Genomic DNA, 15,978 nt, shown 5'->3' with positions numbered 1-15,978 from the left:
AGAACTGAACTCCGGTGCTGAGTGTTCGTGCTTTCAGTGAGGAGAGTGCAGGTAGTACAAACAGAACGGCCACATTTCCTGTCTTCTCTTCCTTCCTCTGTGGCTGCTGTTACAGGGACTTGGTCTTGCCTGTCCCTACCTGGGGGCTCAGGGGAGGCAACTGGGAATTCAGGATTCCTGGTCCAGTTTCCAGAGCAGGAGGCCACACAAGGATTTGGCCCCGAAGCCCCGACTGATAATAAAGTATGTGCCTATCACTTCCTCCATGTCCTCTCTTACCCTTAGGGCCCGTGGTGGTGGAACTTGGGGATCCAGCCTCTTAGGGACCTTAGGACTCATGGATCAGAGCAGAAATTACATCTTTGCTGACAAGAAAATGAGATCCAGTCCACCCCGTTCCCACACAGTGACATCCGGAGAGCTTGAAGGTGCCCAAAGCAGGGGCAGTACAGGAACCAGCTATTCACAAGGTATTTGTTCCTTTCTGACTTCCACACATTTTCTGGCACCACCTCTGTGCCTCGGACGCAGTCCCTGCCCTCATAAGCTCACAGTTGGATGTGGGAGACCAGGGCCCTTTGGGAGCACAGAGGCAGGGCCCCTAACCCAGCAGGGTGGAGAGGCCAGAGAAGGCTTCCTGGAGGAGTGAACAGGAGCAGTCCAGGTGTACATGGGAAGCATTTGAGTAATATCAGCAAGTACCATGGCCAAGTACTTTTCTCCCCAATCACTCCCCCTCCAAACTACTTTAATCTTCTATCTCCAAGTGAGTGGTTACCTGTCCTGCAGTCCCCCCACCTCTATTCACCGTCTTATTCCTAGACCCCTGGCTGAGGCCCAGTCCCTACATTTTCCTCTTCCTGCTAGCAAGCCTGGCAGCTGCCAGCGAAGATCCCAGAGTTCCCTACAGATGGAGTTACCACAGATCTTGGCCACACTTAAAGCATACATGTGGCTGACATCCTCATGTTGGGCAGAGGTGACGGCAGAGCTGTTCAGTGGCTGATGGATTAGAGGAGTCCTGGACTCTCTGGAAAGGCTTCTACAGCAAGGAACCAGAGCAGCAGTAGAAGGGACCAGACTGCAGAAAGGGGGCCCTGACCCACGGCTGCAAGGAAAACAGAGGCACAGAGATTTAGGGGCAACGTGAGATACACAAAGAAACAAGATGAAAAGAAATGAGCAGAGTGAGCTGACTGATATACAACGTGCAATGGGAGACAAAGATGAGGAGAAAGAATTTAGGGAGGAAGGTAGAGATGAGACCAAGGAGAGCCCCAGTTCCCCTTCCAGAGGTCATTAGGTCTATCCCTCAGTCTCCTACTGGCACAACTGAGGCACTGCAGGGTGGGATGAAAAGGGGTAGAGATCTGAGTGGGATCTGGTGAGGCTGATCTTTGCTCCTCTGCTCAAACACTGGTGGGAGAGTTGCTGGTGCACTGGGATGGGGAATGGGGAGGGGGGCGGGAATCCTAAACTTTCCCAGTGCTTGAAATCACATTATCAGACCTCAAAGAAGCCGAGTTGGCGTCTGGAGACCTGGCTGGTCTTGACTCTTGCCACTCACTCACTCTCACCTGGAGCAAGTCACGTCTGTCTCTGAGTCTCACTTTACTGTATAATGAGGGTAATACTCCCTGTCCCATCTCCTTCCAGTCGATTATTGTCCAGTAAGGGTAAAATGAGATGGTGTCTGAGGAGGTGGGGGCCAGCCTGGTATGGTGGTTCCAAGTTCAGCTCTAGGACCAGGCTGTTTGGACCGAACACTTTTCTAGTTCTGTGTGTGGGGCTGGTTGCTTCATCTCTCTGTGCCTTCCTTCTCATCTGTGGAACAGGGGTGATGACATTACCTGCATCATTGCATCATGGTGAGGATTCATGGAACCCTGAGTGGTACTGTGTCATGGAGAAGGGTGGGAACAAAAGGGAGGCTGGGGCTCCTTCCTATCCGCTGTTCTCAGAGCCCTGAGGGAGGAGGCGGCACCTGAGGCGGAGGGGTGGCTGTGATTTCTTCCCTGAGAATGGCCTGTTCCCACCTAGAGAAGTGGTGGCTGAGGCAGGACCTGGCACAGCAGGTGTTCAAGGGAAGAGACGAGTCATAGCCAAAGGGAAACTGGGGACCATCTAGTCCGATATGCTTACTATGCAGATAGGGAAACTGAGGCCCAGAGAGGGATGTTTGGTCACAGAGAGAGTTAGGGCAGAGCCTGGGCTAGAGCCCAGGTCTCCAGCAGCCAAGACCTGACCTTGACCTTGGGAGGTGGTCTGAGAGAGCTCTGAAGGCAGTAACAGAGCGGTCTGCAGCAGAAGGAGGAGAAGGCCCAGGGGGACTTTGTGGAGCGGCCCTTCCCTTCCCAGTCGCTTCAGTGCAGCCTGGAGCTCTCTGGGGTCTGGTCAGTGGGCTCCTGGGAAGGCGGGGACGGCCCCAGGCTGGGGGGGCAGGTGTGTCGGCTCGGCAGCCATCTCCCACATATACATTCAGTGGGGAAGGTTAGCAACCCCCCACAGGTGTCTGCTTAAGGGAGTCTACTTTTTTTGATTAGAAGGGGGTGGTTTTTATTTTATGGGGGATATCCATCCAGGAGAGGGGCCCAGACCCAGGATAGCCAGCTCAGCCCCAAATGGAGCCCCACAGATGCCCGCAGCCCTCACCTGAGTTATCCAGACGGCACGGCCCTGACTTGCACTGCTTGTCTGTAGGGAAGAAACAGTAAAGAATCAAAGGCTCAGTAGCTCTCAGTATGGAAAGGGACTCCAGAGCCCCGTGGTCCATCCCTGACTTGCTCTAGGAGAAGCTGGTGTGTTTTCTCCTAATTCTGCTTCCTTACAGTGGGACCTCCCTTGCCTGGGTTTGACTTGACCCGTGAATAGCAGGGCCAGAAAGGCGCCAGCCCTTGAAGCCAGGGTCATCTGGGCACTCCTCCTGCTCCCTTGGCCTGTAACTTTGCCTCCATGCCACACCCGCCTCTCCCTCTCCCATGTCTTGTCCCAGCCAAGGAGGGGCTAGTTTATGTTTTTTGTGTGTCTCCCTCACCTTCCATCAACTCGTGCACACTCGTGATGCTGTCCAGGGTGGTAACTGAAGCCGCGCTGGACCTTATCCCACTTTAGATGTGGTCCATGGTTCCAGCCAACAGCCTGCCTCTAACTATTGATATGAAAAGTGGGCCTCACAGGCCCCTGGGCATCCCTCAACTAGGACCAGCAGCCCACAGCCCCATCAGAGATTAAGGACCTGGGCCCATCGTCATGATTACTCCTGTGGATGGTCCAGGGAGGATGGACAGGAAAGCATCCGAGACCTGCCAGAGCCCAGACTGGAATTTAGGGGTTTGGCACCTGACGGCTGGCTCACCACCTCACCCCACACCCGCCAGCGCACATGACTTCTGTTCAGTCAAATAAACGCGCTCTTCTTAGAAAACTGGGGTGGGCCGCTTACTCACTTCTGGCAGCGGCTTCCAGCTGGGAGGAAAGCCTGACACCACGTCTGTTTGGCCCTGAGATGGCCAAAGACACCTGCATTGGTCAGGAAACCCTCTTCAGCCTCCCCGCAGGCAAGTGGCCAGCTCTGGCTTAGACACCTCCAGGGTGGAGAAGCAAGTGTACTACTTAAGGTTATGTCTGTCCTTGGACGGAAGGGGTGGAGGGGCTGGGGGACAGGACTCGGTCTTTCTCACTGTTTTTAATATCTCTGTATGTATCCTCTGAAAACGGGTCGGGCAAGGCCACCTTCCGCCCAGCTGCTGGCTGGCACGTGCCCTGCTCACCTTTGATGTACTCGCAGTTGTATGTGCTGCGCTTGCCCAGGGCCCGGAGGTAGATGCGGGCGGGGCCCTGGGCCGGTCTGCTGGCATTGATCACCTGGAAGGTCTCGAAGGGAGGGATCAGCACCTCCTCCTCCCCAGGGAAGAAGGAGTAGCCCTTGATAGGGGCCCCGAGGCAGGTCCAGATGCCAAAGAAGGTGTCTTCCCCAAACTGCTGGGCTGCAACATTCTGCAGGGATGCAGAGGCAAAGCCCCCCAGCCTGACGGTGGCCCCGGGCCCTGCTGGCCGGAAGCGCAGGCCCTGCACCCCTCGGAACACCTGGCGGCACTGGGGTGGACGCTGGCCCCTGCCCAGCAGCTGCAGGGCCTCGGTCAGCAGGAAGTGGAGGGTCTTGAAGGAGAAGTGGTGGAGGTAGTGGGCCCGGGAGCGGCCAGCCTCGCGCACGGCCGCGTTGAATTCTTTGTGCAGGGGGCTGTTAGCTGTGTAGGCCAGGAGGGCCACCCCATGCTCTTCTCGGAAGCCCGTGGGCGGGGGCAGACGGGTAGGGCTGAGGCCCCACTTGAGCCCCCAGGCCTGGCGCTCCTGCCACTGGCTGCTTGCCTGAGCCCAGACATCGGCGTATACTTTGTTGGCCTGGAACTCCGTGCGGTTGAGATCCGGGAGAGCCGCCGCCATGGCTGCGGCACAGCCAGCATACTGGTCATCAAAGGAGGCCAGGGCCATGTCCAGGGGCATTTCTCGAGAGAAGAGGTCTCGTCGTTTGATGGGGTGGCTCAGGGCCTGAGGCAGGGGGAGCAGCAAGGACTGAGAGGTTAGGCCCTAGGAGAACGGGAGCCCTGTTACCCAGCTTCCCCCTCCACTGAGCTGAGAAAGAGTAAGGGCCCCAAACACACCTGGAGGGGAAGGGGATTGGGAACTACTAGCTACAGGTCCCCGAGACCAGGCTCTGCGGCGGTCCCCTCGGGCTGAGCGATCTCCAAGCGAAGCATCCGGCAGAGTTCAGAAGCCAGCAGCTGGGGGATGGGGTCAGCGGAGGATGACTGTACCTGAAGTGCTTCCATGAGGCCCATGGACACGAGCAGCAGAGACATCATGGCAGGGGTCTGCATGTTGGAGGTGACCCTGGGCAAGTTACTCTTTGGGTCTCAGTTTCCTCGTCTGGAAAATGGGAATCTGCACAGTTTAATAAATTGTGATGAATTGACACCTAGTCTGGGCCCCTTCCGGTGCTTGACACAGAGTCACAACGTAGAAGCGGAGGCTCAGAAGAGAGAGGGGACCCTTCTTGCTGGAAGGAACATGGGAGACTTCCTGGAGGAGGTAACATGTGAACAGGGTCTTGTGGGACAAATAGAATAAGGCTTCAGTCAGTGGAGGTAGGAGAGAAAAGATTGGAGTTGAGGGTGGGAAAGGAGTTTGGGACAGCAGGAATGGGAAGAGCAAAGGTATTAGAGGTAGGAACTCTCAGGATGTAAAGATGAAAGACGTTCTGGCTAGTGTGGCAGTTGCAGTGTTGGAAAGCCTGGGGCCAGTCCTGAAGGAGCTTGACTGCCACAGTGAGAGATCCAGGCTTCCCCTCAGGGGGACATGAGGCTGGAACAGGGCAGATCCAGGAGTAGTCAGCTGGTGGGGCCACAGCAGGACTCCAGGGTCAGGCTTAGAGCAGGGCTTGGGGATCCAGAGGGTCCTCCTCTGTCCCTGCAATCCTGCTGCCAACTGAACCCTCACCCTAAGCCCTCGGCTAATGCCAGGCAGGGACCCCCAGGTGGTGCGGGAAGAGGGGCTGAGTGGGGGAGAGTACAGAGGGTACTGCTTCCCCCAGGGAAGCCTCCTGCATCCTCTGGGTGGGCACGCTGAGGGCCCAAAGTGGCTCCAAGAAGGTGTCCCAGCTTTGGGTCAAGATTGGAACAGACAGTATCTAAGTTGGTGCTGCTGCTTTTTTTGTTTATTTTATTACCAAGTAATGCATGCTTACTGTGTATGAATGAATCACAAAGCCCAAGTCCCCCTTTTCTTGCTTTCCCTCCATGTCCCCCTTCTTACTGTTACCCTTGCCTGCTGTTTCCATGGTAATGGTACCCTTCAAGACCTTTTTCGATGCACACACAATATATTTAAATATACATACACACATAGTTTTCTGTCTACAGCCTATTTTGGGGTTTTTTATTGTCACTATTTTCAAAAAGAAAAAGGAAGTGTGCTTACACATACGTGTTCTACAACCTTTTCCCAGTTAACAATGTACCATGGACTTCCTTCCATGTCACACATGCATATCTACCTTGTTCATTATGATGGCAGCATGGAATTTCATATATAGTTAATTCATAATTTATTTAACCATTTCCTTATTGAGGGACACTTAGGGTTTTTTCCTAATTTTTTGTTATTACATATGATATTGCAGTGAACATCCATGTATATAAATCCTTGTCCTCTTGTCTGCATATTTTTATAGGAAAGATATCAAGAAGGTGATATTTAAAGGATCTGAATAGTGTTCATTTAGATAGCCACTGCGCCACTGCCAGGTTGCCATCCAAAAGGTCCCACTTCACCCTCCCACCAACAATGGACAAAAGTGTCCTTTTCTCCATGTCTTTGCCAACACTGGGCATTATTAATCTCTCTTAATTTTCATTTAACTGGTGGTACAAATGGTATCTAGTTTTTAATTTACGTCTCTGGTCACTTAACAGGATCAATCATAACTTTAATTTTTTTTTTTGGCTGCAATGCGTGGCAGGCGGCATCTCAGTTCCCCAACCTGGGATCGAACCTGGGCCCTCAGCAGTGAAAGCTGGAGTCCTAACCACTGGATTGCCAGGAAATCCCCATAACTTTAATTTTTAATTTTTTAAAGTTTTAACTTAATAAAAGGTAGTACATTTTCATTATTCAAAATGTATAGTCCACGAAGCATGCAGTGAAAACGTCTTTCTCTCACTGATCCCCCAACCCCAACCTGCTCTCCCCAGAGCTAACCAATGTTCCCATTTCCTGTATATCCTTCCAGAGATACTCTAGACGCATACCAGCAACTTCTCAGGTATTTCTCTTTTCCTTCTTTTATACAGACTGTAATACAGTTAGTGGTTTTTTATCTTTGGAAATCTGATGAAAGCTGAAACTGCTCCTCAGAAAATGGATATATGCGCCTTCACACAGACGTTACACAAATTTCTGGGTGGTTATACATCTGCCCCAGTCTCACTCAGGTTAAGCATCCCTGCTCCCGAATCTCCTCTGGCTTCTGGTGGGGCCTAAGTTTTGATAGTTCAGTGACCCTAAGACGCTGGGATGTTGTGTGGCTATAATTTTGTGAGTCTCCAAATCTAAGATCCTCTGATTGCCAGTATACAGTTTAAATTGAGGTGTGAGTTTCTCTGGGCAGTGGAGTTAACAGCCAGCAGAGTTTATCAAATTCAACATGTCCCAAACTGAACTTAATCTTCCCTCCCTCAAAACCTGCTTACTCATTTATTCAGAAAATTCTTGAGCATCTGTAATGTGTCAGGCACTGAGGAAAAAATTATGAACAGAAACAACAAAACCCACATCCCTGCTTCTTTAAGCTCTTTTAAGGTGGAGATGGAGTTGGAGTGAGGAATTTCAAGTAGCATGTTACAAGAACCCAAAGAGCCTGATGGAAACACAGTTGTACAAGGAGTGGGTTTAAGTGAGGGGCTGACCAGAGGAGATTCGGAGTCGGTAGAATTTAAAATGGCATCACAGTGGGGTGTAAACCTGAGATACCGCTCCCTAATTCCAGGATAGAATGCTAATGGGCAGAGAATGCAGCAGCAAAAAACTACTTGAACTCTTGTGGTCTCTTGGAATCCACCAAAAAAGCCTGAGCTTCTATAATAGATCTTCTCTTTGTGGAGAAACTAGTCCATGGGTTCAAGTGGGGCTTTCCTCACTCTGTACCCCCATGAGGGGAATACATGACCCCAAACTGGTGCTCTAATACCCTGGCCATTGTGATTGGCTCATGGATGGACACATAACCCAAGCAAGACTACTCAGAGTCTTTCCTGAGATTTGATAGATGGGTGCTGTGTAAAAGAGAGTGTGCCAGACACTGTTGATTCCCCAACCCGTATCCCCTCAGCTCATCTTCAAGTTCAACACAGGTGCAATGGATAGTTCTCAAGCATCTGACAGCTTCCCACCCTTAGTGTTCTGTATATTTCTGTGTCCAAGGCTTTCTCCATCACCCTGGGAGCTTGCTCAGGGCAACCCCAAAGTGCAGGAGATTTAATGTTCCCAGGGACAGCTGTCACCCAGTAAGGGTAGTCAGATTCTCTATTCCACAGAGGGTCCCCAATGGGACATAGTTGACCACAGTGGTCGCACAATTTTTGCGGGGGAGCTTTTCTCTCTTCAACTCACTTTGCCGCTCCTTCACTGGTACTTCCTGGGATCACCTTTCAAATAAGCTGACTACACCCAATCCTTGTCTTGGGGTTGGCTTTTGGGGGAACCCAAACCAAGAGAGAAGGTCTTCTTTTTGGGTCAGAAACCATCAGAACATGGCCCAGAACTGTTCCTTCAGCCTGGACCCAGTGGAGCAGACCTGGGCCCAGCCCACAACAGGGAGGTGCCCAGCTGAGGCAGACTGGCAGCCTGAAGCAGAGCTGCCCATCCAAGCTCACTTTAGCCAATCTACAGCCAACGTGAAGACCCAGGAGTATGAGAATAAATGTTTGCATGCCACTGAGATTTTGTGGCACACAGCAAAATGGTCATGCAGTGAAAACATGAGGCCAACTATGTCTCTCACTGCCTCTCCACTATCCTGTTTCTGTCGCCGTCTCTGCCCTGCAGAAACACAGCAATAAAAGGTACCAGAGGCTTGTGATAGGGCAGGAGAACTGTGAAGTCAGACATTGAATCATGTGGCCAGACTAAGGTATTGGCAGTGAGGGTGGAGCCAGCATTACTAGGTAGAATTTACTAGACTTGGTGTCTGATGGGATTTAGGGGATGAGACAGGGGAAATCAAGGCTCACAACTCTGGTTCCCATGCTGTAGGTTGGAAATACAGAGGAGAAGCAGAGGAAACTTTAAAAGCTCATCCCAGCACATAGTAGGTGCTCAATAAAAAAAAAATGTATTGAATAAATGATCAGGTTAGGAGGGGAACTGGTGAGTTCAGTTTGACACATGTGGACTCTCTAGGGGCAGATGTCCAAGATGGAGCAGAATGGACAATAAAAGACATTTGAGAGTCATAGGTGTATTGAGGTCAGGGAAGAGGTAAGGTCCCCAGGGAAAGAGGCAGGGAGGGCTGAGGAAAAAGAGCAGCTTGAAGCCAAGGCACAGGCAGAGCAAGACACTTCCTTGGGTTTCTAGGGACTCTTCACTTCTGGCCTTTGGGTCCTGTTAGATACCCTGGGATCCTTGTGATTAATTCCTCTTTGGGCTTCATCCAGCTCAGGGTGGTTCCCATGAACTTGCCAGCAGAAGAGTCTCGCATAATCTACCATCCTTATTATTCATCCAGTCACCCAAGATGGTTACTTGGGTTTCCATTCATTCAGCCATTCATCAAACACTAAATTAGTTGCCAACCAATGCTGGGCACAGTATGGGTCCATCCTCGATGCTCCTTCCCTTTCCCCATCCCCACGTGCCCTGCCATGGCTCCGGCCAGCCCCTGCCTTCTCCCTGATCTCCCTACCTCCGCTGTCACCCCTGCTAATCCACACTGCTGCTGCTCCGCGGAGTAGGGAGAACAATGTTTCTAAAGCACAGCTGGTCATGTTCCTTACCTGCTTGAAAACACTCTGTGGCAAACGTGACTGGAAGAAATATCTCAAAATGCAGAGATGACAATTATGAGGCAAGGGATGAGAAGACATCCAGAAAGGAAAAAAAAAAAAAAAAGCAAGAGATCAAAACAAAACTTACCTCCTTACCCTCAGGACAGAGTCCAGCCTCCAGGCACTGGCATCTGAAGTGCTCTGTGACCTTGCCCGCCATAACCTCTTCAGCCTCGTGCCCCACCACCCCTGCTTGACTTCTACAGTACAGAACAAAGTTCCAGGTGAGGCGCTGCTGCTTCCCTCCATGTGCTGGGGATGCCCTTCTCCTGCTACCCACTCTTCAAGGCTTCGCTCAGGAGCCACCTCCTCCAGGAAGCCCTCTGACTCCTCTGGCTTCCTAAATCACCCTGTGCTTTCCCCTGTCACTGTCCTAATCGTACTGTGCTGCCCTTCAATGTCTGCCTCCCCCCTGGCCTGTGAATTCCTTGAGGGCAGGGACCAGGTATGACCCAGTCTGTGTCCCCAGAGCTCAGCCCAAGGCCAGGCACAAGTGAGCCCTCCTGGAATGTTTGCTGCAAGTCTGAGAGGCTTTCTGGGTGCAGCTAACAATGTAGAGCACTGCAGAACAGATACATTGATGACTTAGTGACCAGTTTTGCAGGGAATGGTGTGGAGGCCAAAGTGGTGGGGAGGGCCTGGGAGGCCAGGAAGTGGAGGCACTGGGCAACCCCTTTTCCTATCCCAGCTGCCCTTCTGTCCTTCCTCTCATCCTGCTCAGGGCACTTCTCGTCAGTTTCCCCTCATCCAGACCCATGACGAACATTCCCTACTGGGGATGTGACTTCAAATCCCTCCCCAGAAATCCCCAAATTTCCCAATGGCCTCAAACCTCCCTAGGTATCCCAAACCTCTCCATCAGAGGTGCAATGGTCTGAATATTTGTGTCTCCCCAAAATTCATATGTTGAAACCCTAATGCCTGATGTGATGGTATTAGAACGGGGGGCCTTTGGGAGATAATTAGTTCATTAGTTCATGAACCCTCATGACTGGGATTGCTGTTCTTATAAAAGAGACCCCATGGACTTCCGTAGCACCTTCTACCATGCGAGAACACAGTGGGAAGGTACTGGCTATGAACCAGGAAAAGGGCCCTCATCTGACCAGGCTGGCACGCTGATCTCAGACTTCCAGCCTCCAGAACTATGAGAAATGTTTGTTTGTTGTTGATAAGTTACCAGTCTGTGGTATTTTGTTATAGCAGTCTGAACAGACTAAGATATAAGGTTCCCTGAAACTCTTCCTAATGATTCCTGTAACTCTACCATTAATACCTCATATTTCCCCTTTAAAAAAACCGCTTTTCATGCCCAGTGCCCAGGAACAGGTGGTGTGCCCCTTACCTAGACTTTCTCCGGGATAGGGAAGCTGATATTGGTCTCCAGCGATGGCCACCGGGGGAGGGGGAGGGCAGATTTCTCTTTTATACCGTCAGTCCCCCACCCCTTGTACCTCTCCCACACAGCTGCTCAGAAACGTGACACTCCCCCGTCTATTTCTGGACTAGCCTCTGCCCAGTCCACTCTGGGCCAGAGCACGTCCCATGAAAAGGGAACCCCTGAAGCTAGAGGGAAATCAAGGATCCAAGCTAGAACAACTGCCTCCCCACTGGGTTTGGTCCTGCATTCAGCACCCCTGGCCTCAGAGAGTATCTCCTTATTGTTCCTTTCATGTGAGCATGGAGACTCACCTAAGGTGCAAGGCGAGATTCCCAAAAAGCCTGGGTCCCAACTCTAGCACTCATTGGCCATGTGATCTTGGAGGACTTTCTGCGTCACTCAAGACCACTGTTCAATGACTAGATTTGACTCCATCTCTTGGGGTCTTTCTTGGGGTTCCAGGTCTTGGGATGGGAGAAGCAATTCCCCAAAGCCAGAGGGTAGAGAGAAGATAAAGCCATGATACTGGAGGTTCCGGCTGCCAGAAAGCTCTTCCCAGAGCTGCCGATTCCTCAGCTGGCCCCTTCTCCCATTACCTCCCAGTGGGCATCTAAGACTCAGAGCCAGGTTATTTATAGGCAAGCCCAGCGAGGTGAGGGGAAAGGCTAGTGTTGATAAACATGGGGTCACCTGAGTCTGAGAGGTCAGGGGAGAGAGGGTCTAGGGAGGGGCGGGGCTGGACCCTGAGGATGTGAGAGAGCTCTGCATCTGGGCCAGGCTTGCTGAAGGGAAGGGGCATAAAGAGAAGGGAGTGGGGTGGGGGCCGCTAAGATGCTGGACCACACGTGACCAACGTGTTCGCCATATGCAAATTGTATGCAAATGAACGAGTGCACAAGTGGTGACCTCTCGGCTGTCTGGACCCTCTTGGTCTCTTCGGCCTAACAGTTGTCTGGAGCCCGGGCCGTGGCGGTCAGGGGCCGCCCGAGGGAGAGACCACGTCTCATAATTCCCCTCCTCTAGCACTGGTTTTGCTCGGAGAAAAGGGTCCTGGAGAAAGATCTCGCAGTCCTTGGGAAGGAGAGTTAAGTACGGCCTTCAGCCCCGCCCCCCGAACCCCAGTGTTTGTCGTTGGGGAAGAGAGATGTCGGGTTACCGCCAGTGGGGCTATAATTAGCCGCGGGACTTCGTTGATCCGCGGGACTCCGGGGACAGGGGGCAGCGCGGCGCCCCCGCAGACTTCAGTCCCCGCCGCCCGGAACATTCAGTGCTCCTTCCCGCTCTCCGCCTCCGCCACCTCCAGGTGGGTCCCCCGCCCCCAGTCCCCTCCCTTCTCCAAGCGGAGCCAAATTACCGCTCTCCCTTTATCATTCCCGAGCAGAAGGCGCTGAGCACCCAGGCAGCTGGGAGGTGGGGGAGCTGAGACTGGGATTGTGCTGGGGTGGAGGCGGGGATGGGGTTGGGGGGGTGGAGGATAAAATCCAAGCCCCGCCCACACACTTAGGGCTGCTCTGGGCACCGCCCGCGCCCCGCCGGGCCAAGTCCTAGACCAGGGACCTCTCCAACTCTCTGTCCCCCAGCCCATCGAAGCCAAGACTCCACCGTCGCTGGTCCCACCCTCATCGGGATCTCACTCTCCACGTCTCCCAGAGGAATGATGTTGGTGACTCTGTTGATCGCCCTTAGCTGCCTTGGCATCCACACCCTCAGCGGCATGCGCATTTACGCCCCCTGGCAGGTAACTGGGGGGAACCATTTGCTGCCACAAAGGGAACAGTTGGGGTGGACCCGGGGCCTGACTCCTCAAAGAGCCTTCCCAGGGACGCTTCTCTAGGATGCCATTCCTCTTAATCCTCTTCCTCTCAGGAACCTCCATCCCTATAGGGAGCCCCAACTTCCCATTCCATCTCCCAGAACCCGACCTCCACCCACTGGTCCTGCTGTGATCCTCCTTCCTTCTATGGTCCTCCCTTGGGATTGCCTGCATCTTTCTCCTCTCACTTCCCATCTCCCACCACAGGCCCAGCCTAACAAACTCCTTTGGGCTACCTGTGTACTGCCCTCCCGCAGCCCCTCCCAGACCAGGGCTTGACCTCCTCCCAATCCCCACCCCCAGGTTTGAGGATGAGGGCTTCTAGAGCAGGAGAGGACTCAGAGTCTCAGAGCTGACAGTGACTTGCTGTGGTGTCTAGCACCTGTGTGAGGGGGAAGGAGTCTGAGGATGGGGATGGGGATGGGGTCAGGTAATTGGAGACTGGCCGTACGTTTGTATGTCACCTGCATACTGAGTCTTAGAGCCAGAACGGTGCTTGGAAGTCTTCCAGCCCCACGTCCCACTGAGTGCAGGAACCTCTCTAATGATAAATGACCCCTCTTAGTTAGTACACAAGTGAGGATCTATATGCTATCCTTACAATAACCCTGTGAGGTTGGAAGTATCCTCAGTTTATAGGTGGAGAACCTGAGGTCCAGAAAAGTTAAGAGACTCGCCCAAGATCTCATAGCCTGTAGGTGGTGAAGCCAGGATTTGAACCCATGTCTGTCTGGCTCCAGTGCCTGTTATTTAAGCCCTTGAGCTCTTGCCAGATTTCACACCCCAGATATTTGGGCATAGAAATGAGATTCTGTGTTTCTGAACTGATCTGCCACCAGGATCTCTGCCCAGTACCCTGAACTTATACCCTTTCCTGTGTGGCTCCTCTCTTCCTTACCTCTATAGGCCCAGAAAGTTTCCATCCAGAACCTGAGCCTGGCTCCAAACACCTTCGATGATGCCTATGTGGGCTGCTCGGAGGAGATGGAGGAAAAGGCAGTCCATCTGCTAGCGGAGGAGATGGCTAACCATACCAGGCTGCGGGAGTCCTGGGAGACAGCCCAGAAGGCCTGGGAGCAAAGGTGTCCAGGGCTCAGCCTGCCTCCTGGCTTCAAAACCCAGCACGGAATCGCTGTCATGGTCTACACCAACTCATCCAACCCTTTATACCGGGAGCTGAACCAGGCTGTGTGGACAGGCGGTGACTCCAGGGAGTTCTACATGCAGCACTTCCCCTTCAAGGCCCTGCATTTCTACCTGACCCGGGCCCTGCAGCTGCTGCGGGGCAGTAGGGACTGCAGCAGGGAACGTGGGCAGGTGGTGTTCCGAGGCATGGACGCCATTCGATTTGAACCCAAGGAGCTGGGGGGCTCTGTCCGCTTAGGCCAGTTTGCCTCCAGCTCCCTGGATGAGGCAGTGGCCCACAGATTTGGTAATGCCACCTTCTTCTCTCTAAGGACTTGCTTTGGGGCCCCGATCCAGGCCCTGTCTGTCTTTCCCAAGGAGCGTGAGGTGCTGATCCCCCCGCATGAAGTCTTCTTGGTCACCAGTTTCTCCCAGGATGGAGCCCGGAACCTGGTGACTCTCTCCAGCAATAATCAGATGTGCAGCCACTTTAACTGCGCCTATCTGGGTGGTGAGCCATGCATGAGGGAAGCAGGACTGGCAGGATGTCCCTGGTTTATTTCAGTCCCCAGGGCCTTCAGGAGGCCCACGTGATTAATGGGGAAGTTGAGGGCTAGAAGTTAGCTGGAGTTATTTTTCTCTGTGACTCAGGTTTTGCCAGCTCAGAGAAGGCCCTATAAGTGTTTTCTGGATCTGTGAATATTCTCAGATGATTCTATAAAGGTCCTTGAAAGTTTCCTTCTGCTATACAGTCTACATGCTACAGACCAAAAGAACCTGGTTAAGGGGGGCAATAAGCAGAGGAAAGTGACAGGAGTGCTGCTTCAGATCTCAGGAGGCCCTGGGCGTAATAGCGTAACACATGCGCTATTCCCAAGTGCTGAGGCACGGACAGAGTGGGGCCAGGATGGTAGCAGGGATGGAAAGGCAATCTGGGAAGATTTCCTGGAAGAAGAAGGAGGAAGGGAAGTCAGAAGTTCGTATTTAGCACAAGGGAAAGCTGGATTGAGATTGGGAATGGCCGTGCCAGGGCCTGGTGAGAAGGGAAGTTTGGGGTGTGAGGGTTTGTCTGCATGGAGGCCTCACTGTGCTGTCTGTTGCAGCGAAGAAGAGGCCAAGCTGTGAGTCTGTGCCAAGTGAGTCACCCTCCTGCCCCTCCCTCAGCTGCTTTGACTCCCCCTGGCCCTGCTGACCCTTCACCACCTTTTCTTCTCTCTCCAGCAGGAGGACAGGCCGACTCACTCTCCAAGGGGGCCTTCTCTCTGCTCTCCTGGAAGGCCCTGCCCTTGGCCTCTTAGGGGTTCCAGCTCTTAGGAGCTGGGCTCTGAAAGTTCAGTGCCTGCCACGTAGGAGTCCTGGGAAATGATGACATCCATATGAAGATGGGAGGCTTTGAAGAGCCTGGAGAAGCCAGAACATGGTTTCGGACCCAGACCTAGCAGCCGTCTCCCCGGCCAGGATGTTGGAGGATCTGAGGCCATGGTAGGGTGGAGGGATCCCCGCTATGTGGTAGGGACTCCAGGGGACAAGCAAGGGTAGTGCTGTGACAGCCACTGGATTAAACAGTGTTGCCGTGTGGTGACCTCAAATTTCATGATTGGTTTGTTCCATGAGACTAGACCATCTGCCCTGCTCTGGCCATATGGGACTCGGACTGAGGGACTAAAAAGAATGACTTTTTGATCACTTTTAGACATGGTATCAGTGCAGACCCTTGTCACACACTGTAACCTGCAAACCCAGACGCTTTAATAGACAGAGGTTCCTCACAACAGCCCTGAAGGCAGAAAGGGGGACAGATGGCTTCCTAGGCCATTTGTCAGGTGAGGAATGCAGAGCCAAGGAAGGAAGCAACTTGCTGAACGTCAGAGAGGTAGTGCTGAAACCAGGACCCTTACCTCCTAGTCCAGAACCCTTTCCACCAAACATCTGAAGGAACTCAAAGTAGGATCCTAAGCCCCAGATATCTGAGACCCCAGAGCAAGCCATTTCTCTCTGCCCTGCTCCCACAAGGGTTCATTTTGGGCTTGGGGATCTCAAAACATCAAGAGACAGAGATT

General features: G+C 52.8%; 2 protein-coding genes across 2 annotated transcripts; one reads left to right on the top strand and one right to left on the bottom strand.

Moving 5' to 3' along the window:
• Positions 1–1,010: 1,010 nt before the first annotated feature.
• ART1 (ADP-ribosyltransferase 1) lies at positions 1,011–4,877 on the bottom strand. The gene is made up of 4 exons (XM_061202906.1): positions 4,815–4,877; positions 3,771–4,548; positions 2,653–2,694; positions 1,011–1,108 (listed from the first exon to the last, which is right to left on the bottom strand). Exons 1-4 carry the CDS (start codon positions 4,875–4,877, stop codon positions 1,011–1,013), a joined length of 981 nt encoding a protein of 326 aa, XP_061058889.1.
• A 7,757-nt stretch (positions 4,878–12,634) lies between these two features.
• On the top strand, positions 12,635–15,451 carry ART5 (ADP-ribosyltransferase 5). Its single transcript, XM_061202905.1, has 4 exons — positions 12,635–12,718; positions 13,700–14,429; positions 15,022–15,054; positions 15,140–15,451. Exons 1-4 carry the CDS (start codon positions 12,635–12,637, stop codon positions 15,214–15,216), a joined length of 924 nt encoding a protein of 307 aa, XP_061058888.1. The 3' UTR covers positions 15,217–15,451.
• Positions 15,452–15,978: the final 527 nt, after the last annotated feature.

Source organism: Eubalaena glacialis, chromosome 10 (assembly GCF_028564815.1).
Source record: "Eubalaena glacialis isolate mEubGla1 chromosome 10, mEubGla1.1.hap2.+ XY, whole genome shotgun sequence".
In the NCBI taxonomy this organism is placed as follows: Eukaryota; Metazoa; Chordata; class Mammalia; order Artiodactyla; family Balaenidae; genus Eubalaena; species Eubalaena glacialis.
Note: the sequence above shows the minus strand (reverse complement) of the source record. Positions and strands in the feature narration are given on the sequence as shown.

What these genes read in the sequence shown, in the direction of transcription:
- ART5 (XM_061202905.1), top strand. Translation starts at nt 12,635, where the DNA reads ATGATGTTGGTGACTCTGTTGATCGCCCTTAGCTGCCTTGGCATCCAC. An exon ending in TAACTGCGCCTATCTGGGTG is followed by an intron (nt 14,430 to 15,021) that starts GTGAGCCATGCA and finishes TGTCTGTTGCAG; the next exon opens with CGAAGAAGAGGCCAAGCTGT. An exon ending in AAGCTGTGAGTCTGTGCCAA is followed by an intron (nt 15,055 to 15,139) that starts GTGAGTCACCCT and finishes TTCTCTCTCCAG; the next exon opens with CAGGAGGACAGGCCGACTCA.
- ART1 (XM_061202906.1), bottom strand. Translation starts at nt 4,877, where the DNA reads ATGCAGACCCCTGCCATGATGTCTCTGCTGCTCGTGTCCATGGGCCTC. An exon ending in GCCTCATGGAAGCACTTCAG is followed by an intron (nt 4,549 to 4,814) that starts GTACAGTCATCC and finishes CCCCTGCCTCAG; the next exon opens with GCCCTGAGCCACCCCATCAA. An exon ending in CAACTGCGAGTACATCAAAG is followed by an intron (nt 2,695 to 3,770) that starts GTGAGCAGGGCA and finishes TCTTCCCTACAG; the next exon opens with ACAAGCAGTGCAAGTCAGGG.